The following is a 17,212-nucleotide window of genomic DNA, read 5'->3' as shown; positions in this document are numbered from 1 at the left end:
GAGCATACTTTCAAACTCATTCAAAATCAAATGTAAACATCCAAATAAATACAATACTTACGCGATTAGACATGCTGCATGACGAACACTTTGTAAAGATCCATTTTGAGGGTTATATTAGCTGTTTGAACTATGCTGTTAAAGGCAAGCACGAGCTCCGGGGGCGGGGAGCACGAGAATTAAAGTGGCCGCAACCTATATATCGGTGAATAGTTAATGATGCCCCAAAATAGGCGGTTAAAAAATGAATTAAAAAAAAAAATCTATGGGGTATTTTGAGCTGAAACTTCACAGACACATTCAGGGGACACCTAAGACTTATATTACATCTTTTAAAAAGAAGTTCTAGGACACCTTTAAATCTTCCCAGTCTACTGACATTTATGACATCCCCTTCAAACATTACAATGCTTATGATAATTTTCATTAACTCTACAATAAGTAAATCCACTTCACCAGCTAATTACTCTTCGACAGTGATGCCATAGAAATATACAGAGCTACCGCTAAAATGGAAGTTCTAAAGATGGCTGTGCGCTTGTTTCTCTGGCACATAAGGTCTATAGTGGTAAAGGACTTACTGCTGACTGTGTATTACAGTTAAAACACACACACACACACATGGCCCAGTCCTGTCACCTGTGATGAATAACTGCATTAGCTCTTAGGTTAGTAAGAGGGAAATCATTGACTGACCTAAAGTACATCATCCTCCTCTCTTTTACCTTTATCTAGACAAGTCTTGATTAAATCACACGAATGGGACAATAAGACAGATATACAGTATCAGTGATGTTTGTCTTAAATGGAAATGTAGACAGGACAATTCTCTCACTAGTGTTCTCTGAAGATCAAAAAGAAAACAAGATTTTTTTAAAAAGAAATTCTATACATAGGGGGTGTTGTAGATAGTTGCTTACATGCACAAGCCATAAAAGCCTCTCTATGACAGTGGAAACTGATGGATCATCACCCAAAACACAAATGAATGGGGACAAATAGCAATTTGCTCAGTAGGCCTAATTTCTATACTGAAAGGAAGACACTGTATACTATTATAAAGGCATGTTCATTTTCTTTTTCTGATGGTACTAGAAAAGTTCATGAGGTTTAATAGGGTGGTGCATTTCATTCGCACTGGTGTGGCCAAAGTAATTTTCATGGGAAAATGCGAGAAAATGCATGCTTTGTAGAATCCTGATCTAAGGTCAAGCATTAAACAATTTTCTACAACTAATGAACCCTAATCTTCCAAAGCTTCACGAACACTTTGATGTGAGACTGAGAATATCTGCATCCAAGCTCGCAAAATTGAAACAGAACAGTAAGAGTGAAACTAAATGAACTGATTAGGCTGCTAAATGAGCTCTCTGTTGTGAAACAACACCTGACAGCCTGCTGAACGCCCTGTTTTCCATCTGAGGAGAAAACAGATTGAAGACAGTCATAGGGATGAAGACGTATGAGCTAAATAAGGCATGTGCTTAATCACTGCGATTGTGAATTCCCTCTCTGAGACTTAATTAATCATGCATTTTCAGTAATTACCCAAATGTGTCGCTTCAGTCATTTCATACAGGTGTTTTTATTCAGTGCTGGAGAAACAGTCAGAGCAGGTGAACACACACAACAAGACAAACACACGCAATTATGATCACATTATATGCACACACACAGAGACACACATTAGAATGACAATTAAAGTCAACATGAATCAGTATTTGCAATCCATTTTACTTCTGTAATCTGATGCATTTCTGAATGAAACTGCATATTTAGCAAGAAAACTTTTAGGGTGAGACTTTTACCCAATTGATTGGATTGTCACTACTCTCCTCCTTAAACACTGCTGGCACTCAATGATTGAAACTTAAGGGGTTTTCACACCAGAGGAACCTTTTCACAGTTCCTAGAATTAATGGCTGAAGTACCCGGATTTTGCCATGTTCGCACCACAGGAACTAGGAATGATTTTAGTTCTAGGAACTCCTTTTGGGGGAACTAAATTAGCTCCTACTTCAGAGTAGGGTCTAAACCAGCACTATAGGAACTATCAGTGACGTAAGTGTATGCTGATTGGTCAAACGCATGTCAAACACCAGCACCCAGCATTTTTAAAAAGCTGTGTAAACATATTTACTTCACGAACATGGGAAACAGCGATAACAGCATTTACTTGTTGTCTACAGGGTTGTGTTCTTTTCTCCACCTCGATGATATTTAATACTGAAAGTTATCATAGGATATTTCGTCTCTTAGCCCCACTTTTTGTTCTTTCAGTCACGTAAATTCTGTGTTTACATTCCATCTCCGTTATCACGAAACCCACGACACACAACAAACAGCTCCGATCACGGCATCCTCCATCCACCAGTTTTTAGCATGCCGCCCTTAAAGATGCCACTGTCAGCCGCTTCAGAGTTCCTACTGCCAGTGCAAATGCAACCAGGAACATGGCCTGGGGGAGAAGTTTGCTTCTGGGGAACTATCCTAGTTCCTAGAACTATTCAGTGCGAAAGCCCCTTTAGGCAGCCTCAGTGCCGTCAACCAAAAAAGAAACTCATTTTACAGAACAAAGAATTACTTTAATGTATTTGATTTTATGTTGACTTTTCATGTAACAGGGAAGAGTGCAGGCCAGAGCGTCTGCATACATCTGCATGAGTGATGAGGGGGTCCAGAGTGAATAATAGTTCTGCATGGATGCTTGGGAGTTTTGGGGGGGTGTTTTACACCAGCTTTGTGTTAGAACACAATAGAGGAGAACTCTGCATCTACCACAGTCCTGCGACACAAAGCCAGACAAACCACATGACCTGGCCAAAACCGGTCAGCAGACCAGAGGTTGCAACCAAACAGAAGAACACAGTAGAGGAACTCAAAAACAAAACCCCAGTCAAGACTACAAATGAAAGAAGGGGTGTTCAGCTTAAACAGGAGGGAACCAATCACTGTATCATGTTTATTTTTACGTGACGTTTAAATGCCACTTTACTACTTTTCAAACAAACCTAATTTGATGGCACAGATGTTGTAAGCTTCTCTAACATATGGAGGTCTTTATCTGGAAGGAAGGCTTCTGTACTGGTGTAATACGGCCTGCATTTAGTTGCAGCAGTTCTTGAATGTTCTAGCTTGATTTTCCTCTCTTTTTCCTTGTTCTTTGAGAGGGGCAGGCTTGGTATTAAAGTAGGACGAACCTGAAATAGCCCTGCCAGGTGTGTGGAAAGTGCAGAGCACGGCTGTCCTCATGGGAAAGCTGACAAAGCCCTGGCCCTCTGCTTTTGTTCTCACACTTTTTCTCTCTTTGTTCTTTCTCTCGCTATCCTTCCTTCATAATTTCAATGATGTGACTGAAACAGTCAGCATATGTATCTCAAACTGCTTACAAGGCAATTGTACAAAACATGCGCTGAGTAAACATTTGCTCTTACTGTACTGCAACAAAGCTAGAACATGAAAAACCCAATGCATAAGAAATGTGACAGACTTACCCAAAAATTGTTCTTGAAATACGCCATCTCCATTTAGAGGGTTCCTTCCTAGAGAGTTCTGAAAGAGAGAAGAAGGTGGTTATGCCCCAGATATAATATTTAGAGTTGTTTTCCCCAAACTTATTTTTAGGAAAACTTCTCTTATCTTTCTCTTATCTCAGTTTAATATTCAGAGAAATATAGCTATTATTTTTAAATTTTATAGACAATATACATAGCTGATATTAAAGTTTTATACTGTTTTGTCCAAATTAATAATAATAATAAAAAAACCCACTAAAAACTAAATTTAATCATTTTAAATTACAACATTATAATGTACAGTATAAAAATGGGAATTAAAAAAAAAAACACTAAAAGCTAAAATGTATCATTTTAAACTGCAACATTATAATGTACAGTACAGTATAAAAAATTGGATATTTGGGATTTTGAGATTTGCTGAAGATTACATTTAAAAGTGTTATTAAATTATTAGTGATTGAACGCTCAACTAAGTGAGCATTAAATTTACGGCAAAGTTAATATAAATGGAAAAATGAGCTTGTACAATTACGACAGATAGAGAGATTGAGAGATATAGATAATCACAATGACTAATTCAGTATCTTTAAAACAAGATGAGACAGTCTTTCTCTATGCATAATCAACTGATATTAGATGTGCCTTTGTGAACCTGTTAAATGGATGCATTTCAGAGAACCGTCTGGGGAAGAAACAAAGTACACAATCAAAAACAAGGTTAACCAGGAGAGCAGACTGACAGATAATGCTGATGAAAGCAGTTCCTGCAGGGGCTAGTGGCAAGAACTCAAGGCAATTTTAATAAGACCAAACCCACGCTGAGGTGCACACACAAACATACTCGGTATGCTTCTATGCTCAGGCAGAGCAGATGACACTGCGATGACTGTCAAAAGTGTCTCTTTGTGAATGTAAATGTCAGCCAACTCAGAAATATAAAACCATCACCTCAGCTAATAGCCTGAGCAGCCCACTGAATTCCTTTCACCATTCAGTGAAACCAAATGTAACATTTGTCCTTAACGTCTGAGGCTAAACATGAAAAAGCTTTTGAAACTGAAAGTTTAGATGTCAGATCATTTGAACTGAGTAATGTTTCAGAATGCATCTATTCTGCAGCTGTGTATACGGTTGAACGTCTCTCTGAGGTAAGACAACAGGTGCAAAGAGCTGAGTCACAACAGAACGCTTTTCTGTAATACAGCCTCTCTCATTGCACACACACATATTACCATCCTTTTCCCTATCCTCTTCTTTCCTCACTCTCTTTCGTAAACACATCCTGGCAGTGACTGCTGGATATCAAAATGTGACTGGCATTTCCAGTACAGTGTCACTATATTGGCAGGTTTGTGTTCCTGCCTTCTAACCAGCAGCCTACAGCACAACACCTGGGACTCATAATGAGCATCCTGACAGCAGCCAGGTTAAATACTTTTGTGCCTGACAGGACAGTGGAGGTAGACAGGAATGTAGGTGGAGGGACAAGGGAATGGGATCAAGACACATGCTACATTCAAACCCACATCCTCATCCAATGAGCACAACAGTTCATTTATGTCCGAAGATGATGAGCACTACACACTTGGCCACAGCTATAGCACACTTTCTGAAATTATGATGCCACAAACATCAAGGTGAAATCCTTAAAAAAAAAAAGACAGACTTTAAGACAGGCTTTTACCAGGCTCCTATGTTTAGGTTCAGTAATTTCACTTTAAATAGCAATGTAAAGGTTATTAGTCAGTTTTTAAAATGCCTTATTTTCATTAATGCCATTTTAGTCAATTGATTGGAATTTAAAAAAACTCCTTTGGACAACAAGACATAGTAAATCGTCCATTTCTGTCAGTTTTACAGCAGTAAAAGGAACACTGTTGTTTTTACTTGCTACTCGCAAAAACCTGTCATTGGCACTAATGATCGTCAAAACATGACAAAAACTTGCAGCTCGGCAATTGAAAGCTGGCTTATACGCAAACCGTCATTCATCTTGAAATCATATGATTTGATTCACGCCTTCTGATTGGTTCTTCTGTGCACTTAAAGGCTTTTGCTGACAAAGGGAAGTGGCGTTTAGAGGTTTCTGCCAATGAACCGGTATTTCTGAATGGGCTGACGCTGGGATTTTGCAGATTTCAAGCAAAAGTATTTGATGAACATACTATGTGTGGAGACATTGCTCTCAATATCATTATCTCATTTTTGATGGAGGTGGCTTTTAGCTTTTGCATCTGAACTCTTCATATTATATAGATGTTTGTTTTCGGAGCATTTGACAGCAGCTACATCACAGCTACCTTGGAAAGCATAAAAAAACTTCTTTCAAAAACATTTAAAAAATCATACCAACCACAAACTTTTAAATGGTTTTGTATGTTTATGAATTTTATACACAAATTTTCAGAACTTTTCTGCTGATAAATGGCTGACAAATATCAGCCTGGCTGATCTTATCTATATTACTAATTTGAAATTTAAAGCAAAACTTTGGTCCACAAAGTATGGTCTTTAAAAACATATTTTATAAAGATTAGCAGTGAGGCAACTGCCAAAATGACAGCGCTGTCCTTGAGTAGATGTGTTTGTGGGAGCCAGGCGTGAGCCCAGCAGAGAGACGGTTGAAAGTGTGATTCCTGTTATGTTTCTGAAAGCTGGATGCTGGCAAGACCTACATCCCCACGGAGTGCTGACCACAGGGCTTTTCTCTGGCCGGCCGGGCCTCTGCTGGCACCATTGACGACCATCAGCCGGTGCACAGTACGACCTCTCATGGACAGGGAAATACTTATGCTTACGCCTTGCTCCCTCTCTCCTTCTCTCACACCCCTTTAATTAACTCGACCCAGCAAACCTTACACCCCTACGGATGACACAAACTTGGCAGTGTGGCTCGTCCAAAAATAAGACTCAGTCGCCAGTTCAGAGATCTCCAAACAGACGTCAGGGTGTAACGTGGCGGAGACAGAATACAATCCTTCTGGGACTAGAAGGAATTTCTAAAGATTGGCTTCTCGTACCCTGTAATTAGGTCTGTATGTCAACCATGTATCTCTGTAGACATGATATAGCGATACTAAAATCTTATAACCATTAAAATATTAATGTAACGCATATGCTTGTTACTATCAAGCAATGACATAAATAAATGGGATGTTTTAGTTAAATAACAAGCTATAACTACATTCCAGCCATTCAGGATCATGGCAAATCTACCCATTGGGTTTGGCACCAAAACACAGTGACGCCAGCAGCTGAATTTTCCATTGAAGACTATAAGTCTCCTAGAGCTGATTCTGTGGCCACTGTGGAGTGAGTCCTGGAGGATCCATCTGGTGCTCAGTGAGTCTTTCAGGACCAGCATACTGTTAATGGTAGCCGGTTTCTCTAAAGCCATCTTTACCAATCCAGCCATTAGCATTCGAAAACCTAGAAGGAGATTTAAAATCTGCCATCTTTGCTCATGCCATGTCATACAAATTTTTCACTCTGACTAAAATTCCATCAACTTTTAATCAAATTGTTAGTCAAATGTTATTTTTGTTTTAAATTTTTGAAACAAAAATAACATGTTAGTTGACAAAAAGTGCAGAATTAAACCAAATATTCCAGATTTTACTTAAACATGCATCAACAAAATCATGTGAAAACTTTGTTTACACTTTTGATAAGTACACTATTAGCAACCCCTCTACAATGAGAGTAAATCACTTGCATATGTGACTAAATCTTCACTCTGAGCAACTAAATTCTTAGATTGCACTTGCCAGTGTGTATGTTAGAGGCTAAATATAAGTTTAGCATAGATACATTTCACTCACTGAACACTGACTGAGCGCTTGAGAGTTTTGATCTACATCAAGCGATCTGTACTACAGCTTTTCAATTCAAGTCAATACGCAAACAGCAATCTCATTGGCTGGCGTCATCTTATACCGTCCCTGTTTTCATTTCAGTAAATCAGTTTGAGCTCAAAAAGTAAAGCACACGTCACAGCCACTAAGTGACCCTCATTCGTCTCTGGCAGAATTAAAATGACAACGCTCAGCATCTTTTCAATCTCTCTTTCTCACTTTGCTGTGGCTGAGAGGATTGTTAGAGAGTTATTGGCAGATACAGATGCAGCTCAGAAGGGAGTTCTCTCTTTCTATCCGAAGCTTCATATGGTGCTGTGTATAAACAGAAGCAGTGTATCAACCCTCAGCTGAGCTCACTCCAGGAGTGAAGCCTGGATCCAGAGCCAAGAATCAACAGTAGACATCCTGCACGGCTACTAGAGCCCCATCTGTCAAAGTCCGATAGTGATTTTATGTGAGAGGGGAGTGAAACTCAAAATGAGGAAGAGAGCATGCTTTGAAATAAACATTTCTTATAACTTCAAGAAATTGAGAGAGCAAACCATCTGACAGTGGCCTAAAATATATTTCTAAGAAATTACATTACTTAATTCGAAATCCCTGTTGAACATGTGCTATGGCTGTTTGGTGAAGTCAGCCTCTAATTCGTATTACCGTGTGGGTTAGTGTGAATCAGAGAGTGTGTTTTTGTGTCCTTCCTCACCTGCTTTGGCAAAGAAAATGAGCTGAGAAAATTTCCTGTCAGAGGGGTTTTTGCAGCAAGCCTCAGCAGCGCAATGCCAAATCCCCCACCCACCTACAGCAAACCAGCCTGTCTGTATCTCTGCATCAGAGCTTCTTCAAAATGCCCAGAACTTGATTTGGTGTTATTACAAATAAATTCTGGGGGATTTTTAAGGACATTCTGAGGCTTCTGCTGTATAAGCCCCTTCTGTTGTTTCCTCATGAACAAAAAACCTTACAAAATGTTAGATGTATTTTTCAGTTTACACAAAAAAATCTGTTATAATATTATATAGACTATGGTACTGAATGAATACAATTTACCACAATGATATACCATAGTATTAAATAATATAATGGAAATACCATGGTACATGTCAAGAAAAACATGGTAATTAAGCAATATCATATAAGCAAGAGTTTTGTTGTTCTGAATATCAGCATTATCATTAACAACAGCACAATTGAGAGTGTGATACTGATTATATAGCACAGTAAATTGAACAAGTTAATGTTCGATGTATCAGTGTTTTTGTTTAGTTTGAGTGAATGATTCAATGAATCACTAATAAAGACAGTTGCTGAATTCAGAACTGCATACTACCATACTACTAATTTCTGCCATAAAAAGTGTGCAAATTCAGCCAGTAACTTGGCGGAATATAAACACCCTCAACCTAGGGCTAGGCGACATATCGCATGCGATTGTCGCACGCATTTCGTCAGTAAAGCCGGTTCCCTGATTACCGCTAAATCGCCATCACCTGCTTTCAAACGGTGCGACATTTAATAGACAGAACCGTAGATCACTGATAAGCCACGCAATATCGCGTTCATATCGCCCAGCCCTACCTCAACCTGACGAGTCAGATTACATACATGTGTGTATTGCCAGGATTGGTCAAATAATTAGCCAATTTCATTCGTCATTACTGCAAATAGGTAATTCTGATACATGCAATAACTATCCATTATGACATGTAGGCATTTTTATCTTTATGTACACAATAATAATCTTTTAAATCCTTTTATTTTTAATATTTGGCATTTTTGTGTGCTGCTGTGTCCCTGTGTGTGTAACAAACAGAGTGTATGTGCGTTGTGCACCCGCCTATAGGCGCATATTACTTACGCGCCCTTTAAATAAAAAATAAAAAATACTGAGCCATTGATTTTAGACCAGGTTTTTGCTGATCAATGGGGCAGTCATTTTCAGTTGCCTGAAAACAGCAACACGCTAACAATGCACCTGAACACACCTCGTTTTCAGACCAGCACACCTACCCATGGGCAAACAGATGGGCGCAAGTGCATTTGCTATTTAAACAATGTGGGTGCTGGATGTGAAAATGATAACTGCGTTGGGCTGAAACTAGCAAAAAACACTTGCGTCATGCCTGGCTTCGCATTATGCTGGGTGTATGATAGGGTCCAGTCACTTGATGCCACCTACTAGTGGATTGATATAACATGCAGGAAGAATCGCTGAAAAAAACAAAACACTAATCAGTCAAAAGTCCCATTGTTGTTAGACCACCACTCAATCAATCCAATTTAAAGTCCAGAACTAAATGTTGTAAAATAAATTTGTTTATTCCCAACTGAAAATACATCATGATTAAAGATTTGGACTGGTGATAAAAAAAAAAGTGAAAATGGTGAAAAATAGTTATTTGTAAGTTATTTTAAGTGCAAAAATAAAAATTTTTTTAGTTAAGTGATTTTTTTTTAAGTTATTTTTGCATTTTTCAGAGCGAATTCTGTCTTCCGGTTTGAAACGCTGAGTCGGAGCAACTTCACAAAATTTGCTTGTGATGCGGTCAGAACTGGGGCCTGTACCATGAAGCTGGATTAGCTAGCTAGCCAAGTAAATTTCAGATTAGTTTGCGCCAATCCTGGGTTTTAGGTACCATGAAAGTAATTTGGCTTTTAGTGGTGTTCATCACCATAGTAACTTACGCTCCACGGCTAACCTGCTCTGGAGCAGGTTATGTTCTGGGTTAGAGATTTCAAACTGAAATTGGACCAATCAGATATAAGCTAAGTGACACTGACACACTCAACACAATAAAGTCACTCCCCCAGTTTCTCTTCCTCCAAATTAAAGGTCATTATATAGTAAAAACAAATATTTAACGATGAAATTGTCTGGTTTTAATGATAATATAATTTATATGATTTGTATAATTATATGATCTTTATTTTTAATAATCCATTACACACACGCAAGTTTAGTGTAACAGTAGTTATTAAGCACTTAGTTTCAATGAATATTAATATATATAGATTATATAGGCCTAAATAAGGAGTAAATATACTCTTTAAAAATTACTACATGTGACCTTGTATGTTTAAGTCTCTATCGCTAAATATTATCAACTTTATAAACTAACTTCACAACTTTCGTTTGCACTGATAGAGAAAGATCATTTCTTTTATTTGTCCTCTTTCACAGACAAGTATTTTCCATTAGTGTAAATGCATTTAAATTCTTCATTTTCAGCGAAAGAGTTTTGAATCATGCTGGCTCTCTCGCGAGAAGTGAATCACAGTTTATTTCTGTTGCAAGGCATGTGATTGGCTGTACGAACACATGAAAAATACGATTGTTATTATGATATACACGCGGAACGCGCATATGATCGGTTTCAGCGCGGAGCTCCGCAATGAGTTTAATAACACTAGCCACGTGGCACATACAGAATAAAGTATCCGTGTTTAAAGTTTTTATTTCACACATTCTCCTGCACCAAACATTAACTAGCACAGTGTAGTTATGCACACATATTTCATCAAGTGTTCTTCAAATGAATTATATGTGCAAACTGGACACTGATACAGTGGTGCAGCCCATCTGAACGCGAAGACACGATTATTCTAATAGACAAAAGACTGATTTTGAGAATGCAGTGCTCGTAGACGTAATCAAAGAAGCCTATTATTAGCCCTATTATATTATTATACAATATTCTTTTGCATTTCTTCCTTGTGCTTGGGAGTTTGTTGTCATTTTCTCCGTGCTCATATATTAATATTCATTATTCTGTATAATGAGTGTGTTGACTATTGTCTGTGCTTCATTGGTTGTTCTCTCCCCTCTTCCCCCCCTCTACACTCCCACTTCTCCAGAGCTTTACATGCCCATTTTCACAGAGTTTTTGCAGCTCAGAGGTGTGAACGACCAGGGTAAAACAGTGGGGTTTAATGACCCTTTAAAGGTTCGAAGTATTAAAGTGGTGATGATCAATAAACTATCACCAAGGTGACAAGATCAAGGTCTTAAACCCCAGATTTCCCCTTTCTAAAGTACGTGTTAGTTGCTTTGGATAATAAATGATCTGCTAAAAGACTAATTAGCAATTAAGACAATACTGAATGTCACCTCACTGAACATTACAGGCGAATGGTACCATGAATGGCACCATGTGGACAACAGCCATATCCTTCCACACCAACAGAGTTCAATCTCTGCTGGCTTTTGTGCTGTGCTGAATGCTGTTGTTGTTGCCAGTAGTGCTCGAGCACAGTCTATGACAGCAGGCCAGAGCTCACCTCCACCCGGTACATCACCCAGCAGCGTAAGCCATGCGGGCACATGCAGAATCAACAATTGTACACAATGCATTAATTAATTCAGATTATTAAACCATGTTTGTGCAGCCCAACAGCACATTTAAATAACAGTACACATCTAGAAGACCCTGACGGAGATGCATTAGCAATACAAATGATAAACTCTTTTTTTGGGGTCAGTGTGCACCACATAAACGACCTAGATACAGTAGCAAATTTGATTAGGGTCTCCTGAATTCGAGGACAGTCGCATCTCAATGCTGCAATTACACAGCACTGAGATTTCCTGTAAACTATCTTTTATTATCATGCTACACAGCATGTAGTTGTGAGGTCTGTATTCACCTGATAATTTCACTGAAACATGATAAAACATTGAAAATAACAACCGACACTTTATACTCAAAAGCAGTTAAATGGCTTTTTAATTTGTTTGCCTTTACATGTGACGATAATTCACTGTTTTGCTGAACTTTCAAGTCAATCAAATTTCACACTTCTGGAGCTGATGGCCTACTAATTTATTTTCCACAGATTTTCAGGCAATAGCCTTATTTAGCCTACTGTACTTAAGTATTTGTAAAAGGAAGAGAGCTGGTGTGCATGTCATAAAACCAGCCCATACCACCCACACAATATATTTAATGGTCATTTATACACTCAAACTCCAAAAAGGACAAAAATACAACATAAGACTATATACTCCTAGTCTGCTGATCAGACAGAACTTTTTTTTTTCAAAACAAGAAAAATACTGTAAAAATGCAACAGTAAAAGCTTGTTAACCATAAGTTACCTTATATACGGTGAAAAATGGTTTAATATCACATTATATGTATATTTTACTACTATTAATGGATGGATAAGAATGAAAACATTAAAAGGACATTCAATTCCCTCATCACATATGACTATATTTTTATTTCTTATTTTTATTTTCTTATTTCAGTAATGTATATTAGGGTGTTTTGTTGCATTTTATTTTTATTGCATTATTTTAGTGTCATCTGTATTACCCTGATGGTGTTGTTTTGTCTTGTCTGTGTGTATGACCCACCAATTATATATGAGTATTGGTCATTTTTTAAGGATGGGCACCTAACTGGCCACTTGTATTATCACATATTTAATGTTTTATTATTTTTACTGAGCATTATTGACAGTAAACACCACTGGTTTTTGAGAACGATAGCCATTCTCCCGAAGATCTCCTTTTGTGTTTCACAGAAGAAAATTAAACGAGTTGAGGGTGAACAAATAACAAAATATTCATTTTTGTGTGAACTATTCTATTAAAACATGCTAAAAATTCTTACATGTATGGAAATGTCCCACATCCAATTCATGTAACAATGACCCACAATCAGGCTAGGCTCAGAGCCACATTCCCTTCTCCAGGCTTCAGTGTGCCTCTAGACAGCCCAACAGACAGAAATCCTCCATCTGCCACAGGCTGCCAAGCTTTGCCCACAGGCGCTGTCCTGCTTGGCAGGGATCTAGGTGAGCCAACAGCACTGACACAAAACTACAAATCTTTCAATGCTGCTACTAACAACCACTAGTTAACAGCAGATGATAAAACAAGTGACAGATTGGATTCCTTGAAACTTTAGGTTACAATGCTAAAATTAGCTTCTCTATTAGTTTGATGTTCTTTCACTCTGCTAATTAGTCCATGCTAATGCAGCAGGTTCACTCTGATGAAGTCTAATCAACAGGAGCAATTCAAGCTATTCAAATTTAAATGGAACATACTGTGCATCCCCCAACTCCCTCTCTAGTCTCTCCATCCTTCTCCGCAGTCGGGGGGTGTCCCTAGATGATCCCTCTAATCTCAAACTGCACCGGCTTTCATGTGTCTCAGTTCTTTCAGGTCTAATAATGGATCTACCTTGACTTAAAAAGTGCCAGACCGACTTCAATTCAACAGGCCTGGTGTGGTGTCAAAAAATCTACTGTTAACTTCTGCATGACCTCCAGTATAAGAAGCTGAAAGCTGGGGATGAGATGTACAACCCTTCCTTTGAGTAAGACTCAAAATCATCCAGATGCCTACAGAGTTTAAAGCTCTAATCAGTCTTTTATATAAGATGAGACAAAAAACAATGCATTCTGCCTGCATACTTGCACTGGCAAGCCATGCAGCACTAAAGAGCAGTGTGGTGTATATCTCTGAGCACACAGAGGAAATGCAGCACAGTAATCAGCAACTGTCTTCAGTCCTGGCCCAAATATTAAACTGTTTGCAAGTGTGACTCAGACATCATTACATACTACTCAGAAAAAGGCAGTTTCATTTTTCCCTATTCTCTACTACTACTAAATGCATTTTGACCCTTTAAGTGCAGGCTCATCATGAGAGTGCAGCCAATACTGATAATCAAATACTGAAATTTGAATTCTTAACGGTCTTCATTTGTTTTTATTCTGAGATAAGTGCAATTCTATAGGTGGTAAAAGCTTGCAACTTTGGAAATGATGAGTAACTATGAAGGACATCATTAGCATTCATCAATACAATCAAAATGCATAATATGACTAGACATGGTGCGGATTTAAAACTTCAATGTATGTCCTTACACTGACGAGTAGCAAAAATCATGTTTGATTTCATAATGACTACATGTTTGCATTTAAATCTTTACATGGAATTAGGACAGTATTCAACTTTTTCAGGAAGTGAACATCTAGGAGAACTAACCATCTCAAAACAATTACTTACAATTATGCAACTTGTCTACCAATCCAATTTTTTTTCTTATTACTTTAAAATTTTAAGCACTGTAACCCTGCTATCTTTTCTTAATGAACCTAAATGAGGTGCCTATTTCTAGCTAATATGTTAAACTGAACATAAACTGATGTATAACTGTCAGTTACATAATTGAATAGAACAAAATCACTTGGTCATCAAATTAATGTTAACACAATCAGTTAATTCATGAGTTGATAAATCAGTCTGTTAAAGGAACACTCCACTTTTTTTGAAAATAGACTCATTTTCCAACTCCCCTAGAGTTAAACAGTTGAGTTTTACCGTTTTCGAATCCATTCAGCCGATCTCCGGGTCTGGCTGTACCACTTTTAGCATAGCTTAGCATAGTTCATTGAATCTGATTAGACCGTTAGCATCGCGCTTAAAAATGACCAAAGAGTTTTGATATTTTTCCTATTTAAAACTTGACTCTTCTGTAGTTAAATCGTGTACTAAGACCAACTGAAAATAAAAAGTTGTGATTTTCTAGGCTGATATGGCTAGGAACTATACTCTCATTCAGGCGTAATAATCAAGGAACTTTGCTGCCGTTCCATGGCTGCAGCAGGCGCAATGATATTACGCAGCGCCCGTGAGCCCCTGCTTGCACATGGAACGTGCCTTGCAACCATGGAGACGTTTGTGAGAGATGCTGTGTAATATCATTGCACTGCTGCAGCCATGGAACGGCAGCAAAGTTCCTTGATTATTACGCCTGAATGAGAGTATAGTTCCTAGCCATATCAGCCTAGAAAATCACAACTTTTTATTTTCCGTTGGTCTTAGTACACGATTTAACTACAGAAGAGTCAAGTTTTAAATAGGAAAAATATCAAAACTCTTTGGTCATTTTTAAGCGCGATGCTAACGGTCTAATCAGATTCAGTGAACTATGCTAAGCTATGCTAAAAGTGGTACCGCCAGAACCGGAGATCGGCTGAATGGATTCGAAAACGGTAAAACTCAACTGTTTAACTCTAGGGGAGTTGGACAATGAGCCTATTTTCAAAAAACTGGAGTGTTCCTTTAAAGGGTTAGTTCACCCCAAAATAAAAATTCTGTCATTAATTTCTCACCCTCATGTCGTTTCACACCTGTAAGACCTTCGTTCATCTTCAGAACACAAATTAAGATATTTCTGATGAAATCTGAAAAGTAATCTCGTCCTTCATAAAATTAAGGTTAGACCATTGTAGTCACGTCGACTGTTTTGTGTTCTGAAGATGAAGAACATGAGGGTGAGTAATTAATGACAGAATTTTTATTTTTAGGTGAACTAACCTAATTTTTGTCCATATTGATTTTTTTTTTTTTTTACTAGATACTGAACTCGAGAACCACTTGGAATTCTTCATGTACCACAATTAGAAGAATCAGATGGTTCAGTGGTTTGTTAATTTGTTTTTAAAAGTACTCCTGCATTCTTTCCTATCTTAGCCACATCTCAATGCTCTCAAGTGCATCTTAAAATTGTCTCAAGAATGTTATGTTTGTGTATTGTAGATAGAGATTATACTTTTGTGAAACTCTGGGTTCCTTTAAGGATAAACTAAACAAGACTCAAGACCCACACGGAAAGGACAAGTCTGCATCTGCATCACAAGACTCTTATCATGAGGCGGGAATACCATGACGGGCAATTACCACAGATGCTGCAAGAGATCACACAGTGAACTTCCATAGTAGAGTACAGTATTAATGAGCCCCAGGATCTGTGTTGCACAATAACTCAGCTTTGCACACACTTTTGACTTTGTGGGAATATGAAAAACTAACCTGCAGCCATTCTCCACAAATCTACAACCACATGGCAATAGTTCAGGATGTGACAATGGCCCTGTCCCAAGTGTCACCCTAAACACTTGCGGTCTACCAACGAGTCTGCACTTTCATGACATAACGCCGCTCTGACTGTCGGGAAGAAGTCTGCTGTGGAGCTCGCTTCAGTGCAGGCTCAGAAAAAGTGCGCATGGAGGGTGCATATTGACCACAAAGGGTCTTCTGAAACCTAAAATGACAAATGGGACATCCTACGGTCTCATGGACTTAATGGACACATGCAGCCATTGTAAGTGCATATGAAGTGTGCCATTTGGTACAGAGCCAGTGTTTCTAGAAATAACTTGCCACACTTAACAGGCGACTGGCCTTCTAGAGATATTTCTCCTCATCCACTTCATCAAGAATGACAGGGACATTATTCATCCACACAATTTGCAAAACAAATGATTTGTCTTTCAAGGCATGAAATTCAACAGTCTAAATAGAACTGCTACTAGAATATTGGTGAAATCTAATCTGATTAAGCTTTTCTTAAATGTATTCCTTAAAAACTAACCAGTACATTTACTAGAAAGTAATCCAATTGTTTTTTTTCTTCTTCAATTTTTTGGATTTTAGTACTTGTCCGTTACATACTAGGACTTATTATTATAGTAACATCAGTCAGAAGCAGGCTAACTATTCTATTGTTGTAACAAATTACACATGTCATTGAATGGATTTTTTTAGGTCACATAATAACTATTCACTACTGATTATTGCTGCTGGTGTTTATTCAGACAGTTTTACTAACTATTCTTTAGATTCAACTGGAACAGAAACTTATAAATGAGTGCTAGAATCTAATAAATAACAAAGCTGGAATAGATAGTTACTGGGATAGTAACAAGTATTACTGCCTAATGAATAGCTAGTAAAATTAGGTACCACTACTAGCAACAACTGGAATACATATTCAGTCAAAGATGAATAGCTGAATCTCCATAGAATTCAATTTAATTCAA

At 38.0% G+C, this 17,212-nt stretch overlaps 1 protein-coding gene across 2 annotated transcripts in view; it reads right to left on the bottom strand.

Moving 5' to 3' along the window:
* fcho1 (FCH and mu domain containing endocytic adaptor 1) overlaps positions 1–17,212 on the bottom strand; it is a 49,213-nt gene that overhangs the window by 31,195 nt on the left and 806 nt on the right. The window contains exons 1-2 of one of the 2 annotated variants that reach the window (XM_067394687.1): positions 4,171–4,345; positions 3,495–3,552 (exon numbers count right to left, since the gene is read on the bottom strand). In XM_067394687.1, coding sequence (XP_067250788.1) covers positions 3,495–3,527 — 33 coding nt within the window. In that variant the 5' untranslated portion in view covers positions 3,528–3,552; positions 4,171–4,345. Of the gene's footprint in view, positions 1–3,494; positions 3,553–4,170; positions 4,346–17,212 lie in introns of those variants that run through there. The other variant, XM_067394686.1, reaches the window with a different exon arrangement.

The sequence above is a fragment of the Chanodichthys erythropterus genome, chromosome 9, assembly GCF_024489055.1.
Source record: "Chanodichthys erythropterus isolate Z2021 chromosome 9, ASM2448905v1, whole genome shotgun sequence".
NCBI lineage: Eukaryota > Metazoa > Chordata > Actinopteri > Cypriniformes > Xenocyprididae > Chanodichthys > Chanodichthys erythropterus.
The sequence above is the reverse complement of the archived record's forward strand: the minus strand, read 5'-3'. Positions and strand labels throughout refer to the sequence as shown.